Below are 27,642 nucleotides of genomic sequence, written 5' to 3' on the forward strand. Positions count from 1 at the left end.
ATGCCAGAACAGATCATTTGTGAATGTTAGAAAATTTCACTGGATAAATCTTCACAAAGATTCCTGTCTGACCATTTCTTTTAGAAGGGGATGATTGTGTTTATGAGGGATGTGTTGCTCTTATTATTATTTTAGATTGGCAAAAATGTAAATTGTTTCATAAGTGTGAGATACCTCAAAGGACTGTTTTATTAAAGGAAAATGTTTAACCTGTGATGCTCATGCACTCAAAAATCCCTGGAGCAGCACTTCCCAAACCATTGTCCAGTATACCCTATTTTATCATTTGAAAATTACCATGACCTCTAGAATCATAGAATCCCTACAGTGTGGAAAGAGGCCTATCGGATGATTGAGTCCACACAACCCTACAAAGAGCATCCTATCCAGACCTATCCCCATAACCTCACATTTACCCTGACTAATCCAACTAGCCTGCACATCCCTGGATGCTACGAAACAATTTAGCATGCCCCATCCACCTAACCCTGCACATTTTTGAACTATAGGAGGAAACTGGAGCACCCAGAGAAAACCCTTGTAGGCACTGGGAGAACATGCAAACTGTACACAGACATTCACCCAAAGTTAGAATCAAACTCCGATCCCTGTCACTGAGGTGCAGCAGTGCTAAATACTGAGCCACCATGCTGCCCAATGTCATCAAAACAAGACGCCAATACAGAATAGCAGTAATATTCAGCATGTAATTATTAGAGTTTTGCAGATCAGTGTAATATATAAATTTGAAAGTCTGCATTTTTAAAGTACTTCATAAAAATGTTATTATTTTGGGTATTTATTTGTATATTACTTCACCTGAGCTGACCCAATTCATAGACCTTGATCAAGAAACAGTGGAAAGATATATTAAAGGTCTTGATGTGTCAAATGTTGGTCCAGGTTGTTCTGCAGCATTATGTTGATAGGACTGGGCTTGAAAAGGCCACAACTTGGCAGTGGAGATATCGCTGTTGGGTTCATGGCCTAGGCATAGCAAAGCATCCATGGGCAGGTGACCATGTCCCATAGAGAGAGCCTTAAAAACCAGCAAGGCAAAGGCTAGGCCAAATGTCTCCAAAGCTTTGGTGTCGAAACAAGGTATAGTCTCAGTGGATAGGGAGTTTGCAAATGGAACCAAAAGAGCATTCCAACATTTTGATTTTGAATTGAGAGGAGACTCACTTGTGTCAGCACAGACTAATTGGGGCCAAATGGTTCTGTATGTTCTCTGAGAAGAAAGAGTTTGTGGAGATATGGTTCTTAGTGGGAAAACAAAAACAGGTAGGGGGAGAAAAAAAGCAAGCATGATGAAGAAATAGTGAAGATGAAAATTTCTGAAATTAAAGTGAATTTAGTAAAAACATTGGTTCAATTTGTATAGTAGATATCCTCTCCATAGACCTTTTCTGAAAAATAACTGTTCCTTTTCTGATGCCAACAACCTGTCATGTACTTGATCAGTGGTGTGTAGATTAACGTTGGGTTTTGAACAATAATCCCAACATCAGCCCTCCCATTTCTCTGCGCTGAGGGAACATTGCCAACTGCCCCCACCAAGGTTTGCAGCCTTATGTCACCTGTGTTCTCCCTACTGCCCATTTGGAAGGTTTCCTGGAATCAATGGATCCAAGTAACTAGAGGAGTAATCCTGGACTCTAGTCCCAACGTAACATTGGGCAGGACTGCATGTGTGTCCTGGTCTTAGCTCCACTTGCCCTGCTGCTGGCACCCCTAATCAGGGTTGGATTAGTCAGCAGTTCAGTCCTAGTGACAGACTTACTTGGGATTGCAATCTTTAATTAGACCCAGATGTGAGTGACTTTGAGACTATTGGACTATGGTAGGAATAACAGCTATTCTCGATACCAGTGCCAGGAACGTTCCCAGAATTCTATGAACAGAATTTCTACAGAAAACTGGTTAATATATCCCTCTCATTCTAGCTCAAGCACAACCTTACACTCAACTGAAATCCATTGACTCAGCAAAGACTGGAAGTGGCCCCTGGTCTGTGTGACTGATAAAATGCACCCAATTTCCAATACAGCATAAACCAATCAATCCATTTGGTTATCCTGGTGATTTATGTCCGCATAAGCATCGTCCTATCCTGCATCATCTTACGTTACGTGCATTTCGGAGAGTACAGCCCTCCTTCAATGCTGCTGAGGGTATTGGCCTGAAATCTATGCACAAGTGCCTGAGGTGGGACTTCTGGCCTTCTGATTCAGAGGCAAGTATGTTTCCTACTGAGCCCCAAGTTTTCAGCAGGGTAGTGCTTCCCAAACATCTTCCTGCCATGACCAACGTTGAAGCTTGGAAACTGTCACAATTCCTTAGGTGAGAGTGTAGAATTGTTACAATGTCAAAGGAGGCCGTTTGGTTCTCTGAAATTCTGTCATTCACAGTATCAGTCACACATCTTTTCCCTGTAATCCTGCATGTTTCTGTAAGGACTGAGAGCCAGGTGGGAAGAAGACATAGAGAATGAAGAGGTGGTGCTGTAGCTCGACAGCAGCCATTGCTGCCTCAGAGTACATGACCCCAGAATTTCAGCTTGTGCTCCTATTTGGGGTCCAGAGCCCTGCAAAAGGGGGATCATCATGCTCACTTTGTTAGCCACAGTTATGTTTCAGGTGTTCAGTCTGTGTATTTAATCTGAATTCTCTGGGTAACACTTGTGAATGTCAATGTCTGTTTATCAGGTGGGTACAAAATTCTAATAAAGCTGTATTTCCTGTGAACCTTAGCTCTGCAATGCTTATGCTACAGATTTAAAATCAGCCACTGTTTTCATTGCAGGTACACAGGACGAATAATTAAGGATGTGATTAACATGGGCTCCTACAACTACCTCGGCTTTGCTGAAAACAAAGGAGAGTCCTTGAGCTCTGTGGCAGAAGTGACAATGACGTACGGTGCAGGAGTGTGCAGCACAAGACAGGAAATGGGTATGTAACAGGCTGTGAGTGGGTAAGCAAATATTGACCTTGGCTGCAGTGTTATAATGGATAAGGAGCCCAAATTAAACAAACACACATTAACCGCACGTTTGTTCATTAAAAGATATGCGTGACATTTGTTGGTCACGGGTCTTCGCTTTGCTTCCCCCTCTTAAGTTCAGGCAGTTAAAGAAAATAGACATTATCCTCAATCACACATCCATTCTCAGTTTATTTTTTTGTTTTTTTTACAAGTCAGATTCCTTTGGCTGGCTGTAAACTGTAAACTAAAGGCTTGAAGTTTTACAACACAGTTCATAACCTCAGGGCACTTAACAGCCAGGAAAGTACTTCTGAAGTGGAATGTTTGCAGCAGATGGGGCGCGTCCATTATAAATGGTCGTTGTGATCCATTTGCACATGCCTTTTGTGAACCATGACTTGTCTTTGCTGTATCTTGAAGCCAATATGTCTGAAAGTTGAACAGTCTTCTGCCAGAAAATTAAAGGAGTCATGAGGTTGGATGTATATACATGCTGGGGTCAAAATGTATGATGCTGGAAAGCACAGCAGGTCAGGCAGCATCCATGGAACAGGAGAATCAACATTTTGGCCATAAGCCCTTCGTCAGGATGGGCTTATGCCCAAAACATCGATTCTCCCGCTCCTCAGATGCTGCCTGATCTGTGCTTTTCCAGTGCTACACTTTTCTACTCTGGTCTGCAGTTCTCACTTTCTCCTATATACATGCTAGGACTGAAATAAATATTTTACCAACATTCAGAGTTGGACAAATTACAGTGAAGCACGACGGGTCTATTAAAGTGCAAGTAAAAGATCTGTACAAACTTCCAGATACATCCAAGTACTTTTGAAGGCTGTTCCCATTGGGATCTCCCCAAAAGTGCTTTCATATCTTTGACTCTTATTTACAGTAATTCACTGCACAAGATGTGTTACTGCAGAATGTGATTTAAAAAACCATACTCTGATATTGAGCATGTACAGACATGCTCCACCTAGCCTGTGGTGTTAGCCCTTTTGAAAAGTGGTCAGTTTAGTAAGATATGAAATGCAGGAGCCTACACATGCAGAGTTGGCTTTGTGATAAGCAGATTATCAGATAATTATCACTTTCAGTCAATTTGATAGACTGGTAAATACTATGAGTAAGTCCAAAGTAAGTACAGAGAATTATTTGCCTCTGCTCAGCCATTCAGTAAGATAGCTGTGAACATACATACGAGGAGGAGGAGGAGTAGATCATCAGTCCCTCAAGCCGGCACCACCATTCAGTAAAATCATAACTGGTCTAGTTGCAACATCACATCCACGTTCCTGCCTAGCCATGATAAACTCTCACCCCCTTGCTAATCAAGAGTCTGTCCACCTCTGCTTATAAAAAATATCAGGGACTCTGCTTTCATCATCTTTTCAGGAAGAGTATTCCAAAGACTCATGACCCTTTGAGAGAAAATAAATTGCATCATGTCTGTTTTAAATGGGCATGTTGATTTTTAAACAGTGGGCCCTGGTTTTAGATTCTCTCAAAAGGAAATGTCCTCTCCATATCTGCCTTTTCAAAAGCCCATAGGACTTTATAAGTTCAATCAAATCACTAGCTGTTCTTTGAAACGTCAGTGGATAAGACCCTAACCTGTCTGTCCTTTCCTCATAAGACAATCTGAGCATTCCAAGCATGAGAGTAGTAAAATTTCTCTGAATTGTCTCCAACACGCTTTCCTTCCTCTTTGATTAAGGAGACCAGTGCTGTTTAAAGTACTCTAGATGTGATCTCACCTTATTTAACTGAAGCATAACCTCCTTTTGTATTCAATCCCCCTTGTGATAAATGATACCATTCTACTAGTTTTCATAATTGCTACTGATCCCAGCATACTAATCTTTTGGTGATTCGTGCATCTGAGAAGCCAAAGGATCTGGGTATTCTCATACATGAATCACAAAAAGTTAAAAATCACAACACCAGGTTATAGTCCAACAGATTTAATTGGAAGCACACTAGCTTTCAGAGCATCACTCCTTCATCAGGTGGTAGTAGAGGGCTCAATCCCTCCACTGCCACCTGATAAAGGAGCGATGCTCCGAAAGCTAGTGTGCTTCCAATTAAACCTGTTGGATTATAACCTGGTGTTATGTGATTTTTAACTTTGTACACCCCAGTCCAACACCGGCATCTCCAAATCACAAACGGTTAGTATTGACAGTACCACTGCATCACCACTTCTGTCTAATATTCCTTGATTCTCAGCAAATGTCCAGAAATCCAAAAATCAGTCCTGGATAAGCCCAATAGAGAACAAGACCAGAAGCCATCAATGTAAGATAATTACCTCGCAGTCAATTGGGAAAATCAGAAAAAACTTAACCCAAAGAACATAAAATGCAGAACCATTCAGCCTGAGTCTGCCCATTATTCAGTGGAATAATGGCTGATCTGTAAATCCTCAACTCCACATACCTGTCTTTTCCCTATAACATTTGATTCCCTTACTGATTAAAAACTGTTGATCTCAGCCTTGAATGTGCTTAACAACCCAACCTTGACAACTCTTTGTTGTAAAGAGTTCTACTTTGAGAGAAGAAATTCCTCTTCATCTCTGACTTAATTACAGAATATGGGCCCCCCCCCCCCCCATTTGTTCTATAATCCTAACCTCTCCCATAATAAGCTTTCTGCATCTAACCTGTCAGACTCCTTTAAAAAAAATTGTATATTGCAATAAGGTTGTCTCTTATTCTTCAAAGCTTCAATGAGTAAACAGTCCCTCTTTGCACAGAATCAACCTAATGAACCTTCTTTGGACTGTCTCCAAAGCCAGAATATCTCTGAAGAAAATGAAAACTGTTCATGTATTCCAGCTGGGATCTAATAAATGCCTTGTATAGTTTTAGCAAAACTTCATTATTTTTATTCTCCATTCTTTTTGAAATCAAAGCCAACATTACATTTTCCTTGCCAAAAAGCATTGAGAACATGGAAATCACCACCACAGTACTGGCTGATGCTGGTAGTGCAGATGCGTTTAAGGCGACAATAGATAAACATAAGAGAGGGTAGGGAAAAGAGGATTCTACTATTAGATGAAGGATGGGAGGAAATTCAAGTGAAGTTTCAATAGCTGTAATAATCTGGGCTGTGTTGTATATTCTATGAAATGAAGTCCAGACACATTATTTTGTGTTGTTAAAATGTATACCTTGATGTCATCCTGTGCAGTAAATCACAGAAGGTATCCTACTGAATATTTGGTAATGGTTGGCTTTCAAGGTCTCTTGCCATTCATTCTCATGTGATTTTTGATTTTTTTTTCACTTGTTCATTTGCTTGTGAATAGCTGACCTGGTTTCTCACTTTGGGTACCAGTGGTGGCACGAGAGGAGCTAGGGTGCTCTGTTTGCTTTTCCCTGTTTAATATGTGTCACCCAGTCACAGGGTCAGTATTTTCATTATATGGAGTAGGAGCATTCTTTCCAAGCCTCAGAATGAGAGCTTTCTTCAAGTCATGGTACCATTATGATGTGAGAGGAGGCCATTCAACCTATTGAGTAAATGCTGGCTTTCTGTAGAGCAAACTACTCAGTCCCATTCCAACCACTCTATCCTCACAAGTTTATTTCCCTGTCATGATCAAGTTCCCTCTCAAGTTCCTTTTGAAATCATTCGCACCACCTTATCTAAACTTGACATAATCTTGCACACCACTTCCCTAAATCTTTCAACCAAGCAGAACAAACTGGATTCTTACCTAACAAACCGAGCCTTGTAACTAAATCCAGACTTGTGTCATGCTATCATCTCTCCACCCTTCCCATCTGATCATGGCCCCATATTCACACATGATGCCATCCATGTAGGACATTGCAAGGCAGTGCCATTTGGCCCTAGGATTCTGTTCCATCCTCCAGTGACATTGTGGCTAATTGGAATCTTAACTCTGGAACTGATATCATGTCTCCCTATTCTTTTCTATCTTTCTCTAGCCAAAGAAATATAACTATAATTGAACTAGCACCCATAACTTTCTGCATGAAGGGCAGCTTTGTACCAATAGATGTGAACTCTGCCTTTTTGTTGCCTGTTGGAACCAGCTCAAAAACATCTTTAGTAAAACACAACAACCTGGATTTAGTCTGTTTCTCCACCAATGAGGAAAGTTGAGTTAAAAACTGACAACTTGGTGTCCGATTATATCCATTTTTAAAAATTTGACACATTGTATGTCAGAGGCTTATCATCAGTGACAAATCTTACAGCAGAACAAAAAAACGGGTTTATGATCTGAAGGTGAACCAGCCAGGGCCTGTTTCACCTCTTTCCTCCTCTTCCCCTGCCCCCGGTACCTGAACACACACACACTTCCATACCAGCTTCTTTACAAACATGTCTAGTAATCCTCTGAATGTTCCTAATTTGGGGTCAAGGCAATGTCTTAGAATGGAGTTTGGGTAAAGTATTGGTTGTGATGATGTTGAATGGCAAGTTAGGCTCGATGCACCTTACAAAGAACAGAAGAAATAGGAACAGAGGCAGGCCTCAAGCCTGCTCCACCATGAGAAGATCATGGATCATCCTGTTCAACACTACTTGACTATCCTATTTCCACGCCACTTTGTTCTCTCCATTCCCAAGAGCTTGTCTACCTAAGTCTTGGCTATATTTGAGCATCCGCATGCCACAACCCTGTGAGCGAAGTTATTTCTCCTAATCTCAGTCTGAAATGGCTGACCATTTATCCTGAGACGCGCACACAGACACACCTACCTAACAGGGTGCAATGGCCTCGCAGATTCTATGATTCAGAAGAAGCATTCTACTTTCTTCGGAACGCCTGAGAATGTAGGTAAATCCCACTGAAGCGCTCCTCGTTGGGCAACGTTTGAATCCCACAATCAATCTAGTGAAAGTTTGTTGCATGCTTTAACGCCACTATTCCATTCCTTTGGATATGGCCTCCCCAAAGCATTTATATATTTGCAAAGTTAAATTATACTCAGACCCCTTTAAGGGGTTATGCACCTCAGTAGTCTCCCTCAGTAATTTATTCCAAAAGTCCAACACACTTTCTGTAAAAAAGTGGTTCCAGCTCATTTCCTATTTGACTGTTGAAGTTCTAATTTTTAACTTGTGTGCCCTGGTGTTTTGAATCTTGCACAACAAGATTTAGATCAACTTCATTGACTTTCAAAATCCCAACTCCAGCTGTCGAGACATTGATACTGGAAATATACAAGTGCAATTTCATTGGTCTTTCCCAAACTATGGAGTTTTCATTATTAGGAACTAATGACGGCACAAGCTGCAGTGTTTGTCCCAATCCTCACTGCTTTTTAGTTTTATTTTTCAGTTTCTAATAGTCTCCCTTCCCCCAACCTCTTTCCCACAACTCGAACAATCAGGTTATGGTAGTCACTTTCTAATCTTGACGATGGTACTCCTATCTGAAGGTGATAATATGAGGGTCTTAAAATTACCATCATCCACTTATCCTTAACAGTATTGAAGGGCTACCTGCACCAAATAAACTGAAATGGTTCAAAAAAGAAGCTCACAGCCACCTTCTCCAGAACAAATAGGCCCAGTCAGTAAAGCCCACATAGTGGAAATGATTTTTAAAAAGCCTCTGGAAAGAATGTCTGGAAACAATTGGATGCCATTTTACCATACTTGGTTTGACTTTGTGCCTTGTTGGTGCAGTTCCTGGGCTATTAGGTAGCTGCTCAGTTTGTGCTTTCATTACCTCTAGACTCAATAATTTCAACGCACTCCTGGTTGGTCTTCCACATCTTCTCTTCATACATGTGAGGTTATTCAAAATGCTGATGACCATGCAGTGCATAGCACCAAATCCTGTTCCCCAATCACTCCTGAAACTCACTGACCTACATTGGCTCCCAGTCAAGCGATGACTTGATTTTAAAGTTCACCTTGCTTTGAAATCTACCGTGGCCTTGCTCTCTCCGTCTATTTCTGTGATCCCCTCCAAGTCTCATCGCTTCTAAGATCTCTGGATTCTTCTAATTCCAGTCTCTTATACACTTGTGATTTTTATCACGCCATCATTGACAGCAGAGCGTTCAGTTCTCTAGCTCCCAAGATCTAGAATTTCCACCCTACTCCTCTCTACCAGCTTCATCACTTTCATCCTTTAAGGCACTGTTTAAAGCGTACCTCATTGACCAAACCTTTGGTCATCTGACCCAATATCTCTTTATTTCACTTGGTGTCATATTTAATGTTATAATGTTTCTATGAAGTATCTTAGGGCATTTCTATTAAAGATGTATAAACACAAGTTTTCGTAGAAAAACATTGAGATTTATTCAGACTTTTGGTAAATGGAACTTCAGATTTGGCCTCAGCTTCTTTCCTTCTCTACATGTGTTTGGGGACTTTGAAAATTACCATGCTGGTGGCTTGGTTATGATTCATGTAATGAGAAATCGAAGTAGTGTATGTGGAAAGAGAAACCGAATTATTGTTTTGTTCCCAACATGCCTGTCCTTCAAGAACTGCTACTTCACATCCAAAGCAGAATCATGTTAGACTCAACGTCGGTTCTCTTCTCTTTCTCCAGTAATCTTTACCAAACCTGCTGAGTCTCTCCAGCGCTTTGTGTTTATTTCATATTTACAGCATTTGCTATACTTTGCTTTTATTTTCATGGAATGATTAAGTTGTACAATGATGGGCAATTGATTAGATTGGCCTGACATTATTTGCAGTTAGTGAGTTGATCCCATTGAAATAGATAAAACTCTGGGGCCAGAAACGGAGAGGTGGTTGTCCCCTGGCTGGAGAGTCTAGAAGTAAGGGGAACTGTCTTGAGGTACAGGGTAGACCAGGGTAGCTTCACACGAGGCTCCAACAGCACTGATGATGTTCCCTAGCCAGGGAATGAAACGTTTGCAGCAAAAACTTCCAGCTCGGCGAGCAGAACCACAACAGACCATTTTGGACTGAGATGAGAAATTGTTTCATTCAGAGGATTGTGAAACTTTGGAATTCTTGACCGTGTCATTTGCTGAGTTGTCACTTGTATTCAAGACTGATTTTTGGGCATGAGGAATATGAGGCTAATGCTGGAGAGTGGTAATGAAGTAGAGGCTCCTGTTGAGTCATGACTTTGGGCAAGTTAAAGGAGCATGCAGGAGTTTTAATGAACTTTACTATCAGTCATTCAGACCATGCTGATCTGTACCTCAACTCCATATACCTGACTTTGCTCCATCTCCCTTGATAATCTTACCCAACAAGAATCAACAATCTCAGCCTTACAAATTTCAAAGAACAAAACCCCTCTCTGCCATATCCACATCAATGTTTTCCACAGCCTTTCCACAGTAGTAGATTCGCCAAGTTTAAGTGCATTTAAGTCATCATTGGACAGGCATATGGACGTACATGGAATGGTGTAGGTGGGATGGGCTTCAGATTAGTATGATAGGATGGCGCAACATCAAGGGCCGAAGGGCCTGTACTGCGCTGTAATGTTCTATGTTCTATATCCAGAGGGAAGGATAATTTCCAATTCCACTCTGTGACGGTGGGAAGGCAGTTCCTCCAGATCTTATTCCTGAATGGCCCAGCTCCCACTTTAAGATTACGGCCAATGTGCTCCTCTACTAGAGGAAGTTAGCCTCTTGTTGCCTGTTGCTACTGACACGACTGTGGGCTACCTAACTGTACTAAGGCATTTATGTAAATCAAAGCTAAATGTGTTTCTCTCATTGCAGTGCTGATATGAAGTATCGGCCCAAGTGCAGCCTGGTGGCTAGGCTCTTGAATCTTGCACAGTAAGCTCACTCAAATAGGCAGGGAGTCAGAAAGACTGGATTCCTCCTAAATACCTGCCCCAGCTACAGAATCCCGAAACTCAACTCATTTCATGCCAGCCACCCAAGGCGGCTGTCTGAAAACAGCTTAGTGACGAGACCACAAGTGATGCATCAGCTTTAAAGAGTGAGTTTCCTAATCAGCTGCACTGTTTGGCAGCCTCTAGTTTATGCAGTGGTTTGAATTGCGTATTTTTGGGTTGCTTTTTTTTTACTGTCATGTGCCTTTGACACAAACAGATCATGACTGTCATTTACATTAGTCCTAACCAGGAAATGAGCTTTTGATTACAAAGTTTGATCCAATAGAATTAATGTGGGCTCTTGTAAAACAGGATTCGGCAAGATTATTTCATACACAATTTCACCGATGTGCTGTTCCATCTCAGGAGTAATGTTTTCTTGCTGTGGATGAATTTTGTTCTTGAGGATTTTACTTCAGTGTCTCAGTCTCCAATCCCAATTTGAAGGATGCCATACAGCAAGTAGGACTGAAGCTCTAACATAACTGCACCATCACCAGGGCCCCTTACCCCCACCCCTTTTTGGCTTATCTGCTGCTGAAACCCTTATCCCTGCTTTGGTGACCTTCAGGTTTGACTATTCCAGCCCAGTTGTGGCTGGCCTCATGCATTCTTTGTAATTGGAGCTAATCCAAAGCTCTATTAGCTGTGCACCAATTCATGCCAACACTTGTTCAACCACCACCCCTATCCTCACTGACTACACCTGCTCCTGGTCTTGCAGCCCTCAATTGTAACATTCCAATGCTTCTCTCTCCTCTCTCTTCCCCCCTCTCTCTCTTCTCCCCCCCTCGTCTTCTCCTCCCCCCCCCTCGTCGTCTCCCCCCCCCCCTCGTCGTCTCCTCCCCCCCCCTCGTCGTCTCCTCCCCCCCCCCTCTCGTCTCCCCCCCCCCCCTCTCGTCTCCTCCCCCCCCCTCTCGTCTCCTCCCCCCCCTCTCGTCTCCTCCCCCCCCTCTCGTCTCCTCCCCCCCCCTCGTCTCCTCCCCCCCCCTCGTCTCCTCCCCCCCCCTCGTCTCCTCCCCCCCCCTCTCGTCTCCTCCCCCCCCCTCTCGTCTCCTCCCCCCCCTCTCGTCTCCTCCCCCCCCCTCTCGTCTCCTCCCCCCCCCTCTCGTCTCCTCCCCCCCCCTCTCGTCTCCTCCCCCCCCCTCTCGTCTCCTCCCCCCCCCTCTCGTCTCCTCCCCCCCCCTCTCGTCCCCCCCCCCTCTCGTCTCCTCCCCCCCCCTCTCGTCTCCTCCCCCCCCCTCTCTCCTCCCCCCCCCTCTCGTCTCCTCCCCCCCCCTCTCGTCTCCTCCCCCCCCTGGTCTCCTCCCCCCCCCCGTCTCCTCCCCCCCCTCTCGTCTCCTCCCCCCCCTCTCGTCTCCTCCCCCCCCTCTCGTCTCCTCCCCCCCCCCGTCTCCTCCTCCCCCGTCTCCTCCCCCCTCCCCTCCCCCTCTCGTCTCCTCCCCCCCCTCTCGTCTCCTCCCCCCCCTCTCGTCTCCTCCTCCCCCCCCCCTGGTCTCCTCCCCCCCCCGTCTCCTCCTCCCCCTCTCGTCTCCTCCCCCCCCCTCGTCTCCTCCCCCCCCTGGTCTCCTCCCCCCCCTGGTCTCCTCCCCCCCCCCGTCTCCTCCCCCCCCTCGTTCTCCCCCCCCTGTCTCCCCCCCCCCGTCTCTCCCCCCCCTCGTGTCTCCCCCCCCCTCGTGTCTCCCCCCCCTCGTGTCTCCCCCCCCTCGTGTCTCCCCCCCCTCGTGTCTCTCTTCCCCCCCCCGTGTCTCTCTTCCCCCCCCCGTCTCTTTCCCCCCCCTCGTCTCTTTCCCCCCCCTCGTCTCTTTCCCCCCCCTCGTCTCTTTCCCCCCCCTCGTCTCTTTCCCCCCCCTCGTCTCTTTCCCCCCCCTCGTCTCTTTCCCCCCCCTCGTCTCTTTCCCCCCCCTCGTCTCTTCCCCCCCCTCGTCTCTTCCCCCCCCTCGTCTCTTCCCCCCCCCTCGTCTCTTCCCCCCCCCTCGTCTCTTCCCCCCCCCTCGTCTCTTCCCCCCCCCTCGTCTCTTCCCCCCCCTCGTCTCTTCCCCCCCCCTCGTCTCTTCCCCCCCCTCGTCTCATCTCCCCCCCCCCCCCTCGTCGCCCCCCCCCTCGCCCCCCCTCTCTCTCCCCTCCCTCTCCCCCTCTCTCTTTCTCTCTCTCTCTCCCCTCCCCCCTCTCTCTTCCCCCCCCCCCCCCCCCCCCATTCCTATTTCTAATTAATCACTTACTGCAAGCTGGACCTTCAGTTGCCTGGTCACAAAATGACCTCCCTCAACCATTCCACTTCTCTTCCCTCTTGTAAGGCACTTTTAAAAATCTATCACTTTGACAGTTTTTGTCACCTGATAACAATTTCTTTGTATGTGGTTCAGTGTCAATCTTTGCTTGATAATGCTCCTGTAATGTGAGTTGGACTCTTCCCCATTTCAAAGATGCTTTGTAATTACAAAGTATTATTTAGGAGCTCAATGAAGGCTAGAGAAGAGCATATTTTGACAGGCTGCAAAGACCCAGACATACACTTGCTTGTCAAGTTTAGGTTCTCTGAAAGGAAATGTCACCATTGCCATTCCAAAAGATAGTTGAGAATGTGTTGCTGGAAAAGCACAGCAGCTCAGGCAGCATCCAAGGAGCGATCGGGCTGGAGCCCTTCATCAAGAATCCTCGGATGCTGCCTGACCTGCTGTGCTTTTCCAGCAACGCAGTCAACTCTGATCTCCAGCATCTGCAGACCTCACTGTCTGCTTACCAGAGGGTTGGGCTACCCTCTCGTTCAAGACAAATGACTGCTGGTGGTTTAATCTGAATCACCACATCTCAGGTGAGGGGAGAGGTTGACAGGGAGAATCTTTTGTAGTAACCTCAGCTGGTGTGGGAATTGATCCCATGCTGCTGGTGTTGCTCTGCATCGTTGCCCAGCTAACTGGCCCCCCCTCTTTCACCCCCGAGTTGTAACGGAATGTTGAATGACATCTGGCTCATTGAGGATAGAAGATGGGAGTCAGGTCAGGAGAATGTTGGAATGGTCAGTATAGAGGTAACAGTGATCTTTGGAGGGTTTCCCCAGCAGATGAGCTGAGGCAGGGCCGGAACCATTACAGAAGTGGGAAGTGGCAATCTTAGTGTTAGAAACTCTACCTCACGGTCAAAAATGGTGTTAGGGTTGCAATGAGTGTGATTCAACCTCACAATTGGAAGGGAGAGAGATCGAGTCCGTTGTACAAGATCTAAATGTAAACTTTTTGGTCCTCCTTTCTATTAATCAGAGGAGATTTCTAATTTGATTCGCAGCCAGAAAATTTAGGAATATTAGACAGGTGGAGAAAGGACAGATCCATGGGTGACCGCAAAGGTGATGGGAACAGGAAGGGAGAGCACCACAGGTGATACACTGGCTACGACTGGATTAAGAATAGAATTAGTTGAGAGCAGCCGTTTGACAGTGGGGGGAGGTGTTAAAGTGGGGCAGGGAATACGATTATGTGAACTATAACAAATGCTGTGGACAGGTTGAGAAGGATGCAGAACTGCAGATTTCCTTTGTCACAGTCACACAGGATTTCATTTCTGATTTCGATATGAGCCGTTTCAAAACTTAGGCAGGGTGCGAAACTTATTAGGGGAATCCAAACTTGGAATTCTGGTAAAGATGGCAACAGATCTTGGAGGTGACAACATATCCAAGGCGTTAGGAGAGGGGGCAAAAATTGAGTTAAAAGTAGGGCAATTTGTTTCTCATCCAAACAAACATGTTTGAGAGCAAAGAGAGTGAGTTTGTATGAATGCTGACCATTATGAATTGTCAAAGTAATTGTGATTTTTTTTAAAAAGTAAAGCAGGTGAGGTCTCTGGGCTAAGAGAAACCTCAAATACTCCAGCAATAGCTGGGCTTTCTTGGCTGCACGATGGCTGGTTTTCTGTCAATGCCTGATGTGAAAACCACAATGAAACCTTGAAGTCAAACCAAGGAATCCCTCAGTGAGCAGCCCTTTCATTTGAACATTCTTGCTGCCAAATGCTGGAGGAGGAGCAGTGTATCAACAGGCTGTCAAAATCATGTGTGGCTGCAAGTTTTTAAATCCAGTAGCAACAGGTTTCTTCTACCCACCCCTGTGTAGTAACTTTGCCATACCCAGCCAACACATTCCAGGCCTGCCCTCCCACTTAAGTAAAACTTATAAGCATTGTGAATGGAACTTGGAAGCAGCAGGAATGGGGATGGTGGGGGGACCTCAAAATTGACCCTCTGACCCTCTTCCTGGGATGCGGAAGTTATCTTGTGAAAAGTGGTTGGACAGCCTGTTAGGAGAACATGGGGTGATCAAGTTAAAACATACAAGATCTTAAGGGTCTGAAAGGTGAACGTGTTCCCCTTGAGAAAATTTTTGATTGTCAAAGGAGTCAAGGGCAATGGTGTGGGTGGAGGAGTAGCAGCTGGTTAACAAGAAAGTAGGCTTAAGACCACCGCCAAATCAGTCATGATCTTATTAGTTAGTGGAGCAGGTTCAAAGGGCAGAGTGGTCTCCTCCTCCTACATCCTCTGTTCCACTGAATCCAAAGGAATGAAAGTGTAGGGAAATTTTATCCTGGTGGTTATTGACCCAGTTATTTACTTGGCAATCTCTCTTGAGAGTAAATATTAGCTGTCCACTGTGCATGTATCCGAATGTGCCAGACAATGATTGTTATTGTCTCATTCAGACATTAATGAGATGGGATCTTTGTCCAAAACACAGATGGTTGATGATTTGTGGAATATGTGTAGGTCCAGTGGAGTGATAGTCAGGTGGACTTGATCTTCACACTTCGTATAACTGGGGTACTGGACTTGGATAATGGAGGTCATATGTCTCTGCTGATCCCAGACAATCTAAACATTGTAAAAACACATCTAGTGCAATTGTATGTCACAGGCCTGTGCTCAAATGAGCAATACTGTTGTAGTCAGCAAATTATTTACATTGGTTATGTATCATCCACCCTCTCCATTTATCGTATCTCTCCCCACCCCCACCCCCGTCCCCCACCCCCCCACCCATTTAACTCTGAACCCCTTGACCCTCCCTCCCAACCAATATTCCTGATCAAGGGCTTAGGCCTTGGATGCTGCCTGACCAGCGCCATACTTTTTGACCCTTCATGATTGTAACAGTCGATGAAAATACAATCAGTTGTCCCCCAGTCTCTTCCATATTCCACAAAGATCTATGTCCATAAGTTTATCATCTCAAATTCACTAGTTTGACTTCTGATATACGAGGGTTGTCCTCTGAGAAGAAATTAAGTAAAATGTTCTCAGGACTGTAGAAAGGTGAGAGATGATCTGATTGAAATGTATAAATTGTTAAAGGAGTGGGATATTGAGAGGCTGTTTTTCCTTGACTGAAGTAGAACAGTGGAGAAAGTGAGGACTGCAGATGCTGGCAATCAGAGCTGAAAATGTGTTGCTGGAGAAGTGCAGCAGGTCAGTCAGCATCCAAGGAGCAAGAGAATCGACATGTCGGGCATGAGCCCTTCTTCAGGAATCATTCCTGAAGAAGGGCTCATGCCTGAAACGTCGATTCTCCTGCTCCTTGGATGCTGCCTGACCTGCTGTGCTTTTCCAGCAACACATTTTCAGCTCTGAGGTAGCACAGTGGCTGCGATCTTATCGAATGCGGGCCAGATGTGAGGCGCCAAATGGCCTACTCCAGCTCCCACTTCAAATGTTCACCTTTTCCATCAGCTGCCATGTTGGTTTCTCAACTTCCATTTTCACAAATTATTGAACTTGACTGCTTTCATTGTATGTTGCATCATCCCCTGTCTTAATAGATAGAAGTGGAAGCTTGCTATATATCATTGGCATTTACATACACTCCGTTTTCAGCCTCATGTTTTTCATATCTTGATCCATTTTAAAACAAAAAAATTTCCATTCACTCATCTGTTCCTCTGCCCACCGATGTTCAGTGGCTCCAAGTCAGCCAGTGCATCGAATTGAATATTCTTATCCTACCTTTCAGATCCCTCCCTCTTTCTTTGTCTACCCCTCTCCAGCCTGCTAAGATCTCTACGATCTACAAATTCCAGCCTTTCTGACCCCTGAATTTCTTCTTCCTTCCATTGGTAGCAGAACCTGAGGCCTAGAGCTGTGCAGTTCTCTTATGAAACCTTCCCCTGCCTCTCTAGTCTTTTCCTTCTTCTTTGAAGACTCTCGTTGCAACCTAACACTTTGGCTTAACTTCTTTTCACCTGTCCTAATATCTCCTTATGTAGCTCGGCATCCATTTTTATGTTTGATAGTTACACAGCAAAACACCATGGAAAGGTTTGAAGGCACAATTCTCTCTCAACCCAAATTGTTAATTGCAGAATGTTTCATTTTGTTTGAAAATGTTTGAACGAGCTTAATGTGGCTTTGTCCAATCATTGCAATATCCTTCGAGGGGAAATTCGAAAAACCTTCTTTGGCTGATTTAAATATTGTATTTTCATTGCATAATTCATTGTTAAAGATAAGTCAGGTTAATGACTTTCAAAGAATGTTAATGGATTTTGGTCATTGTTGTTGCTGTTAATTGAACCTTGTCCAGGGGTATTTCCTTCCATTTTGCTCAGTTCGGCTGCATTCCAAAAATTTGTTGCTTTTCCAGGAATTGGATAGACTTTATAGAAAGCTTTTACGCTGCTGGTTGTATTGTCATTTTGATGCAAATGCACCCTGAACCCAAAGTTATGACTGATCTAAAATGAAACCAGAGTCATTTCATTTTGACTCGGTCCGTTCAAACTTTCAGACCCCTAAAAATTCATAGGTTGTCATTCATGGTTCAATGGGAGGCACCATCACTTCAGAGTCAAAAGATTCCATGTTCAAGTCCCACACCAGATGTTTGGCTGGCACTGTTGTGAGGGAGTTCTGAGCTGCTGAAAATACTATCTTTCAGATATGAGATTAAACTGAGGACCCCTGTCTGCCCTCTAAAATGAACGTAAAAGCTTATATGGCCAGGAGCAGGAGTAGAACTGTTGTCCTAACCAGTTTTTAATCCCTCTCTCTCAAAAAATGATTTTGACATTTCTGTTTGTGGGATTTACTGTGCACAAGTAAGCTGTCACATTTCTTCCAATGTGGACTTTAAAAAAAAATGGATGTGCGAGAAGAAACAGAGAGAATGGTCAATGGGTATATTTTAGGCTGGAGGAGGGTTTGTAATGGAGATTCTCAGGAATTCTTTGCTTTTTCAGTTAGATATTAATGATCTAGACCTCAGTGTGCATGGGACAATTTCAAAGCTTATGGATTCAAAGTCTAAAAGCATTGTAAACTCTGAGGGGGACATTGTGGATTTTCAAAAAGGGCATAAGCAAGTTGGTGCAGTTGGCTGATAAGTGGCAAATGAAGTTCAGTGTAGAGGTGTAAGGTGAACATTTTGGAAGGAAGAACATGAACAGACGACATAAAATGAGGGGTACAATTCTAAAAGGAGTCTAGGAATACAGGGTCTAGACGCGCATGTGCACACATTTAGAATGGCAGATCAAATGGAGATTATCCTGGGCTTTATTAGTAGGATCATGAAATACAAGAGCACAATGCTGAACTTGTGTAAGACACAAATAAAGAACAAATGACAATGAGAGGAGGTACAGTTAATACAGGACTGAAGATGTTATGCCTGGATGCACGCAGTATAAGGAATAAGGTAAATGAGCTTGTGGCGCAGATCGAAATTGGCAGGCATGACATGATAGGCCTCATGGAGATGTGGCTGCAAAGGGATCAGGATTTGGAGCTGAATGTTCAAAGATATACATTCTATTGAAAAGCTAGGTAGGCGGGCAGAGGGATATGGTTACCTTATTAGAAAGAAATTAAAAATCAATAGTAAGAAATTAAGTAGGGTCAGATGGTGTAGAATCTGTGTGGGTAGAATTGAGGAACCATGAAGATTTTTAAAAAATCATAGTTGGAGTTAGGTGCAGTCTTCCAAATAGTAGTTAGGAGCTGGGGCGCAAGATATACCTGGAGATATAGACGATGTGGAGAAAAAACAAAGTTACGATGATCATGGGGATTTCAATATGCAGATGGACTGGGAAAATCAGGTTGATATGAGATTGTAAGGAAAGGGGTTTGTGGAAGGTCTCCGAGATGGCTTTTTGGTGGAGCTTTGGGTGGAGCCCATTAGTCCATCTGGATTTAGTGTTGTGCAATGAGGGAGCTTAAGGTGAAGGAACCCTTATGAGGTAAATTATTTGAATTTGCTCTACAATTTGAGAGGGAGAAGATAGCATCAAAGGTAATGGTATAACAACTGAATAAAGGCAGTTACAGAGGCATGAGGGCAGAGTTGGGTAGAATTGATTGGGAGAGGAGCCTAGCAGGAAAGATAATTCCTGCTGTCTCCTGAATTATTCCCAGGAACTCCTGCCATCGGCAGGAATTCATCCCAAGGAGAAAAAAAAACATGGTACAGGGAGCATGAAGCAACTATGACTGACCAGGGATAGCAGAAAAGCAAAAGAGAAAGCATATAATGTGTCTAAGGCCATTAGGAAACCAGAGGATTGGGAAGCTTAAAAAGGCCAACAGTGGGCAACAAAAAAAGAGGAAGAAGATGATTAAATATGAGTAGGCTTGTCAGTAACATAATGGAAGACTGTGACTTTATTTCGATATATCAAGGTCAAAAGTGGACATTGGGCCGCGGGAAAAAGACGGTGGAGAGAGAGTAGTGGGGAACAAGGAAATAGCTGGGGAACTGAATAATTACTTTGTGTCAGTCTTCACGGTGGAAGACAGGAGTAATATCCCAAAAACTCGAGAGTGAGGGGGCAGAGCTGAGTATGGGTGGCCATCATCAAGGAGAAGGTGCTAAAAAAAACTGAATGGCCTAAAGGTGAATAAATCACCTGGACCAGAGGACTACACCCCCGAGTTCTAAGGGAGATAGGTGAAAAGATAGCAAAGACATTAGTGATCATCTTTCAGGAGTCGGTCAAATCAGGGAGTGTTCCAGAGGCCTGGAAAATCGCTAACGTGACACCCCTGTTTAAATGGGCGTAAGGCAAAAGATGGAAAATTATAGACCGATTAACCTGACCTCAGTTGTGGGTAAGATTCTGGAATCCACTGTGACGGATGAGATTTCTAAATACTTGGAAGTGTATGTTAAAATAAGGCAAAGTCAGTGTGGTTTCATCAAGGGGAGGTCATGCTGACAGATCTGATAGAATTTGTTGAGGAGTCTCATTGAATACAGGTATGACTAGCTATTTGAATACACCATTGGCTCAAAGATAGAAGACAGAGGGTGGTGGTGGAGGGTTATCTTTCAGACAGGAGGCCTATGACCAGTGGTGTACCACAAGGATTGGTGCTGGGTCAGCTGCTTTTCATCATTTATATAAATTATTTGGGTGTGAACACGAGGTACAGTTAGTAAGTTTGCAGATGACACCAAAATTGGAGGTGTAGTGGACAGTGAAGGAGGTTACCTCAGAGTACAACGGGATCTTGATCAGATGGGCCAATGGGCTGAGTAGTGGCAGATATAGTTTAGATTAGATTAGATTCCCTACAGTGTGGAAACAGGCCTTCGGCCCAACAAGTCTACACCGACTCTCCGAAGAATAACCCACCAGACCCATTTCCCTCTGACTGATGCACCTAACGCTATGGGCAATTTAGCATGGCCAACTCACCTGGCCTGCACATCTTTGGACTGTGGGAGGAACCTGGAACACCCGGAGGAGAATGTGCAGACATGGGGAGAATGTGCAAACCCCTCACAGGCAGTCACCCGAGGCTAGAATCGAACGTGGGACCCTGCACTGTGAGGCAGCAGTGCTAACCACAGCCACCGTGTCGTCCCCTTTATTAATTTAGATAAATGTGAAGTGCTGCATTTTTGGAAAGGCAAATCAGAGCAAGACTTGTACACTTAATGGTAAGGTCCTGAGGAATGTTGCTGAACAAAGAAACCTTGGAGTGCAGGTTCATAGTTCCGTGAAAGTGGAGTCGCAAGTAGATAGGATAGTGAAGAAGGCGTTTGGTACGGTTTCCTTTATTGGTCAGAGCTTTGAGTATAGGAGTTGGGAGGTCATTAGATTAGACTTAGTGTGGAAACAGGCCCTTCGGCCCAACAAGTCCACACCGACCCACCGAAGCGCAACTCACCCATACATTTACCCCTTACCTAACACTACGGGCAATTTAGCTTGGCCAATTCACCTGACCCGCACATCTTTGTGACTGTGGGAGGAAACCGGAGCACCCGGAGGAAACCCACGCAGACACTGGGAGAACGTGCAAACTCCACACAGTCAGTCGCCTGAGTCGGGAATTGAACCCAGGTCTGACAGGCGCTGTGAGGCAGCAGTGCTAACCACTGTGCCACCGTGCCGCCCACTGTGCCACCGTCATGTTGTGGCTGTACATTGATTAGGCCATTTTTGGAATATTACGTACAATTCTGGCCTTCCTCTTATCGGAAGGATATTGTGAAATTTGAAAGGGTTCGAAAAGATTTACAAGGATGTTGCCAGGGTTGGAGGATTTGAGCTTTAGGGACCAGCTGAATAGGCTGGGGCTGTTTTACCTGGTGTGTCAAACGCTGAGGGTTGACCTTGTAGAAGTCTATACAATCGTGAGGGGCATGGATAGGATAAATGTTGCCGATGTGAATATTGAGTCATGATTAATTAGGATGGATAGTTTTGAGGTATGTAGGGAAAAGGTGTTGGAAATTCTGGAAAGGGTGAAAATAGATAAGTCCCCTGGGCCTGATGGCATTTATCCTAGGATTCTCTGGGAAGCAAGGGAGGAGATTGCAGAGCCATTGGCCTTGATTTTTATGTCCTCGTTGTCTACAAGAATAGTGCCAGAAGACTGGAGGATAGCAAATGTGGTTCCCTTGTTCAAGAAGGGGAGTAGGGATAACCCTAGTAACTATAGGCAGGTGAGTCTCACTTCTGTTGTGGGCAAAGTCTTAGAGAGAATTGTAAGGGATAGGATTTATGAACATCTGGATAGGAATAATGTGATCAAGAATAGTCAGCATGGTTTTGTCAAGAGCAGGTCGTGCCTCACAAACTTTATTGAATTCTTTGAGAAGGTGACTAAGGAGGTGGACGAGGGTAAAGCGGTAGATGTGATGTATATGGATTTTAGTAAGGTGTTTGATAAGGTTCCCCATGGTAGGCTACTGCAAAAAATACGGAGGTATGGCATTGAGGGTGCATTAGAGGTTTGGATTAGGAATTGGCTGGCTGGAAGAAGACAGAGGGTAGTGGTTGATGGTAAAGGTTCATCTTGGAGTGCAGTTACTAGCAGTGTTCTGCAAGGATCTGTTTTAGGACCATTGCTGTTTGTCATTTTTATAAATGACCTGGAGAAGGGGCTAGAAGGTTGGGTGAGCAAGTTTGCGGATGATACAAAAGTCGGTGGAGTTGTTGACAAGTGAGGAAGGATGTGGCAGGTTACAGCGGGATATAGATAAGCTGCAGAGCTGGGCAGAAAGGTGGCAAATGGAGTTCAATGTAGGTAAGTGTGAAGTGATTCACTTTGGTAAGAGTAACAAGAAGATGGAGTATGGGCAAATGGTCGGATACTTGGTAGTGTGGATGAGCAGGGGGATCTTGGTGTCCATGTACACAGATCTCTGAAAGTTGCCACCCAGGTAAATAGTGCTGTGAAGAAGGCATATAGCGTACTGGCTTTTATTGGTAGAGGAATTGAGTTCCGGAGTCATGAGGTCATGTTGCAGTTGTATAAGACTCTGGTGCGGCCGCATATGGAGTATTGTGTGCAGTTTTGGTCGCTATACTATAGAAGGATGTGGTGGCACTGGAACGGGTGCATAGGAGGTTTACCAGAATGTTGCCTGGTATGGTAGGAAGATCATATGAGGAAAGGCTGAGGCACTTGGGGCTGTTTTCATTGGAGAAAAGAAGGTTTGGGGTGACTTGATAGAGGTGTACAAGATGATTAGGGGTTTAGATAGGGCTGACAATGAGAACCTTTTTCCACGTATGGAGTCAGATATTATGAGGGGGCATAGCTTTAAATTAAGGGGTGGTAGGTATAGGACAGATGTTAGGGGTAGATTCTTTACTCAGCAAGTTGAGAGTTCATGGAATGCCCTGCCAGTAGCAGTGGTGGACTCTCCCTCTTTATGGGCCTGTAAACGGGCATTGGATAGGCATATGGAGGATGGTGGGCTTGGATCGGCGCAACATCGAGGGCCAAAGGGCCTGTACTGCGCTGTTTTTTTTTATGTTTTCTATGTTTAAATAGATAGGGTCTTTTCCCTGGGGTAGGGCAGTCCGCAACTGGTGTTCTGCAAGGCTCGGTGTTTGAACCACAACTTTTCACTTTATACCTTAATGATATAGATGAACGAACTGAGGACATTCTGGCTAAGTTTGCAGATGATACAAAGATAGGTAGAGGGACAGATAGTATTGAGGTAGCGAGGAGGCTGCAGAAGGATTTGGAGAGTTTAGGAGAGTGGGAAAGCAAGTGGCAGATGGAGTACAACATGAGAAAGTGTTAGGTCGTGCACTTTGGTTGGAAGAATAGAGGCATGGGCTATTTTTGAAATGGTGAGAACATTCAGAAGTCTGAAATGCAAAGGAACTTGGGAGTCGTAATCCAGTATTCTCTCGAGATAAACTTGCAGGTTGAGTCAGTGGTTAGGAAGGCAAATGCAGTGATGGCATTTATTTTGAGAGGACTTGAACATAGAAGCAGCGATGAACTTCTGAGACTCTATAAAGATCTAGTCAGAACACATTTGGAGTATTTCATGCAGTTTTGGGCCCCATATCCCAGGAAAGATGTACTGGCCCTGGATCATGTTCAGAGGATGTTCATGAGAATGGTCCCAGGAGTGAAAAGCTTAACATATGAGGAATGTTTGAGGACTCTGGGTTTATACGCAATGGAGTTTAGAAGAATGAGAGGGAGATTTAATTGTCCAGACCATACAGTATTCTGTATGTTTCAGTAGATGTTGGGAAGATGTTTCCATTCCTACGGGAGACTCGGACCCGAGGGCATAGCCTTCGAGTAGGGGGAAGACCGTAGTGGAACTGAGATAATGAGAAATTTCTTCAGCCAGCGAGTGGTGAAACTATTGAATTCATTGCCACAGAAGGTTGTGGAGGCCACTTCATTGAGTATATTTAAAACTGAGATAGATAGGTTCTTGAGGATCCAGGGTTATGGGAAGAAAGTGGGAGAATGGGGTTGAGAAACTTATCAGCCATGATTAAATGGCAGAGCAGGTTTGATGGGCTGAATGGCCTAATTTCTGCTCTTATGTCTTATGTTCTTATTGGACCTCAGCTGGAGCACTGTGTACCATGTAGGCACCACATTATAGGAAGGATGTGAACAAGCTGGAGAGAGTGTAAAAGTGATTTAAATGAATAGATCCACGGATGAGAAGCTTCAGATCAGTTATAGGAAAGATTGAAGTTGGAACTGTTCTTCTTGAAGAGAAGGTGGCTAAGAGGAGATCTGATAAAAGAATTGAAAATCCGAAGGAGGTTGGATAGAGTAGATAGGGAGAAATTCTTCCTGGTCGTAAAAGGATTAAGAGCCAGAGAGCGCAGATCCTGTGATTTTTAGAAGAACCAAATGCAAGCTGAAGGAAAAATGTTTTTGTACAGGAGTAATTCATGTCTGGAGTGCACTGACTGTAACTGTAATGGAGGAAGTTCAATTGAGGCATTCAAGAGAGCGTTGGATGAGGTTTATGTAGGAATAATGGGTAAGGGGAAAAGACAGGAGAATGGCACTTAGTCATGATGCTCATTTGGGAAGCAGGTGCAGACATAATTGAATAGCCATGTGCTGTGTTGAAGCACTTATATAATTTTGTGATTATAACAGTAACTGTGCTTCGAAAGTAATGCCATGTTGCCCTGGAAACCTGAAACCTCAACCATAATCACTGCCTACTTTAAGTTACTGAAGAGATTTCCTGAAGGTGAAATGTACAAGTTATCAAATTTTAATGTTTATAGTGTAGAAGGAGGCCTTTCAGCCCATTGTGCCTGTAGTGGCTCTTTCTGAGAGCAGTCATCCTTAGTCCCGGATCCCCTCCTCTTGTTTGTAACACTAAGTTCCTCAATTCCATTTAAAACAATTCCATTTAACAGCAAGGAGTTAAACAAGGAAGAACTTTGACGGGTATGGGAAGCCAGCAGAAGGGTGGAAGTAGATTTAATGGGATGAGTGTGCAGATTTGTGGAACAGAATGGTTTATTTTGAGCTGTGATGCTGAAATTCCATATCCAGGACTGGTCGACCAGCTCTGCGTCTCTGCCTGTCTAATTTCTGTATCTGTTGCACTGGCTCTTTTTCTGTTAGTAAACCTGATTTGAACTCCTTGCATATGTAACAAGAATGAAAGAACACTAATCGACTGAAGTGAATTGCATTTGGGATTTTGTCATGAATTGAATTTCCTGATTAATTGAAACCACCACCCACCTCCAACTAAACAAGGAACAAAATGGATTGAATAATAGCATCTTATCAACCACTTTGAATGCCTCATGATCTGAGAGAATTATTGCAGATCAGCTCGCATGTAAACATAAGAACCTAGAAACAGCAGTATGTCATTTAGCCCGTTGAACTTGCCCTTCCATTCAACATGATCATGGCTGTTTGAACATGTTTATCCACTCCACCAGCATAACCCTGTATGCAATTAGTAGTCAGCAGTCTTATCAGTATGTATCTTAAACATGCTCAAAAAACTGAGTTTCCACAGCCCACTGTGGTAGAGAATTCTAAAGGTTTGCAACTCTCAGTAGAAAACTCTCATCTGGAAACTAAGTGGTATTCCCCCTTTATGTTTGAAATGTGTCCCCAGGTTTGAGACTCCCCAGTCAGGGGAAACATTTTATTTGTAACTATTGTCTATCCTTTACAATTTCAATGAGACCAACGCATTCTTTGAAGCTGTAGAGATTATAAGCCCAATTTTCCCAATCTTCCTCAGAGAGCATTCCCACTATTCTGGGAACAAGTCTGATGCACCTTTGCACCCTTTCTGGGCAATGACATCTTTTGTGAGATAAGGAGAATAAAACTGCAGGTGCAGTGTAACCAAGCTGCAATACAATTAAACTATTTTGTAATTGAACAGTGACTGTACTTCAAGTGTATTTAATTGATTATGAAGTGCTTTGGAAGCTTCTGAGGTTGTGAAAAATAATATAGAAAAATAAGTTGTCTCTTTTGTTTTTATTATTGCTTCAAGACCTTGACCAATCAGTAAATCATGATACAAACAACAAGTTTCATTTACACCACACATTGGTATAAATTCTCCCCAGGCACTTTGCAGAAGAGTTATCATCCAAAATGTGACACTGAGCCATGTAAGAAGATATTAAGACAGATGACTGAATGCTTGATGAAAGATGATGACCTTGAGGAGCCTCGTAAAAGAGGTTGTGTAGAAATTCCAAAGTTTACAAGGCCTCTATCTCTAAAGACATGGCCTTCAATGAGAGCAACTATTGTCTGGAATGCACCAGGGTCTAGCTTTGGAGGAGTGTGCCTATCTCTGAATTTTAAAAAACTGATGTAACTATAATTCAGATTTCATCTGATTTATTAATCCATCCCACCCTGGCAATGCTTTTCTACAACCTCTACCATTAGGGAGAAGCCTGAAAATGCGCACCAGCCTATTTCAAAACCATTTTTACTCTACTCTTATTAGAATACTGATTGGGCTCTCAAACTCTTAGCATTCACCTGTACCTGTCCTTTTGTTTTTGCTGCTGTTAACCAATTATTTATTTATCTATGCTATTTAACTATGTGATCTGCCTGTATTGCTCGCAAGACCAAGCTTTTCACTGTGCCTTGGTACATATGACAATAAATTTAAATCAATTCCATATGTCCTTTAGGGAAAGAAATCTATTCTTGCCCAGTCTGGCCTATGTGTAACTCCAAACTTTCCAGGCGATGTGAGTGATTGTTAGCTGCCCATGTGTGAGCCAAATCACCTAATTGTATAAACTAGGGCGATACAACCTGTTTGCCGACATGCTGTGAACAGAGATTTTTAAAGAATTCCTGTTAAAGGTGTAATTTACCATTTGTGCACGGAATGTACCAACAGCCAGAGCTATAAAACTGTAGTTCTTTCAGGAACCAGTACAGACACGATGGACCAAGTGGCTGCTTTCTGTAGTCTAAAATTCTATGGTTCTTTACACTGGTATCTTCTATTTTATTTCCTTAGTGATTGTATTTACTGAAAAGGACTGAGGATGTAAAAGATGTAAACTGGTTTTTGAATTTTTTTAAAAATTGGCTTTGAAACTCTTATGAGTAACGTTACTGTTCTACTCAATCTGGACAGCTAAATGAGAACAAAGCAGAATGATGATTTCTTGTAGCTTGTCTGACAGCCTGAATTCATGGTAGTATGAATCGCGAAGTATAATAGCACTCACTGAAACTTGCTTCTATCACATGATCTCTGTGCTCTCTCTCTTTGTCCCTCTCCCAAGTCTCTCTATATTTATTTCTGTATCCCCCTCAATATCTCTGTCTGTCTTAACTCTCTATTCCAGTGTCTCCCCTCCTAGGTATCATCTCCGAGCTCTGCCAGTCTCCCCCTCGCACTTTAACTAAAACACTCACTCCCCCACTTTCTCTCTTTCTCTCTCTCTCTTTTTTCCTGGCATTTACCAGTCGGATCAAATTGTTGCTATGGCACTAATCTGATTCTGGTACTGTTCTTCAAATGGTTCAGTCAGTCAGCCCTGTTCCTGTGTCAGATTAAAATTATCTCACG

At 43.8% G+C, this 27,642-nt stretch overlaps 1 protein-coding gene across 1 annotated transcript in view; it reads left to right on the plus strand.

The window, feature by feature from the left end:
• The window catches only part of sptlc3 (serine palmitoyltransferase, long chain base subunit 3), a 107,098-nt gene that overhangs the window by 17,875 nt on the left and 61,581 nt on the right, over nucleotides 1–27,642 (plus strand). Inside the window, exon 4 of the mRNA XM_060831168.1 lies at nucleotides 2,806–2,954. Coding sequence (XP_060687151.1) covers nucleotides 2,806–2,954 — 149 coding nt within the window. The remainder of the gene's footprint in view (nucleotides 1–2,805; nucleotides 2,955–27,642) is intronic.

Source organism: Hemiscyllium ocellatum, chromosome 10 (genome assembly GCF_020745735.1).
Source record: "Hemiscyllium ocellatum isolate sHemOce1 chromosome 10, sHemOce1.pat.X.cur, whole genome shotgun sequence".
Taxonomy (NCBI): domain Eukaryota; kingdom Metazoa; phylum Chordata; class Chondrichthyes; order Orectolobiformes; family Hemiscylliidae; genus Hemiscyllium; species Hemiscyllium ocellatum.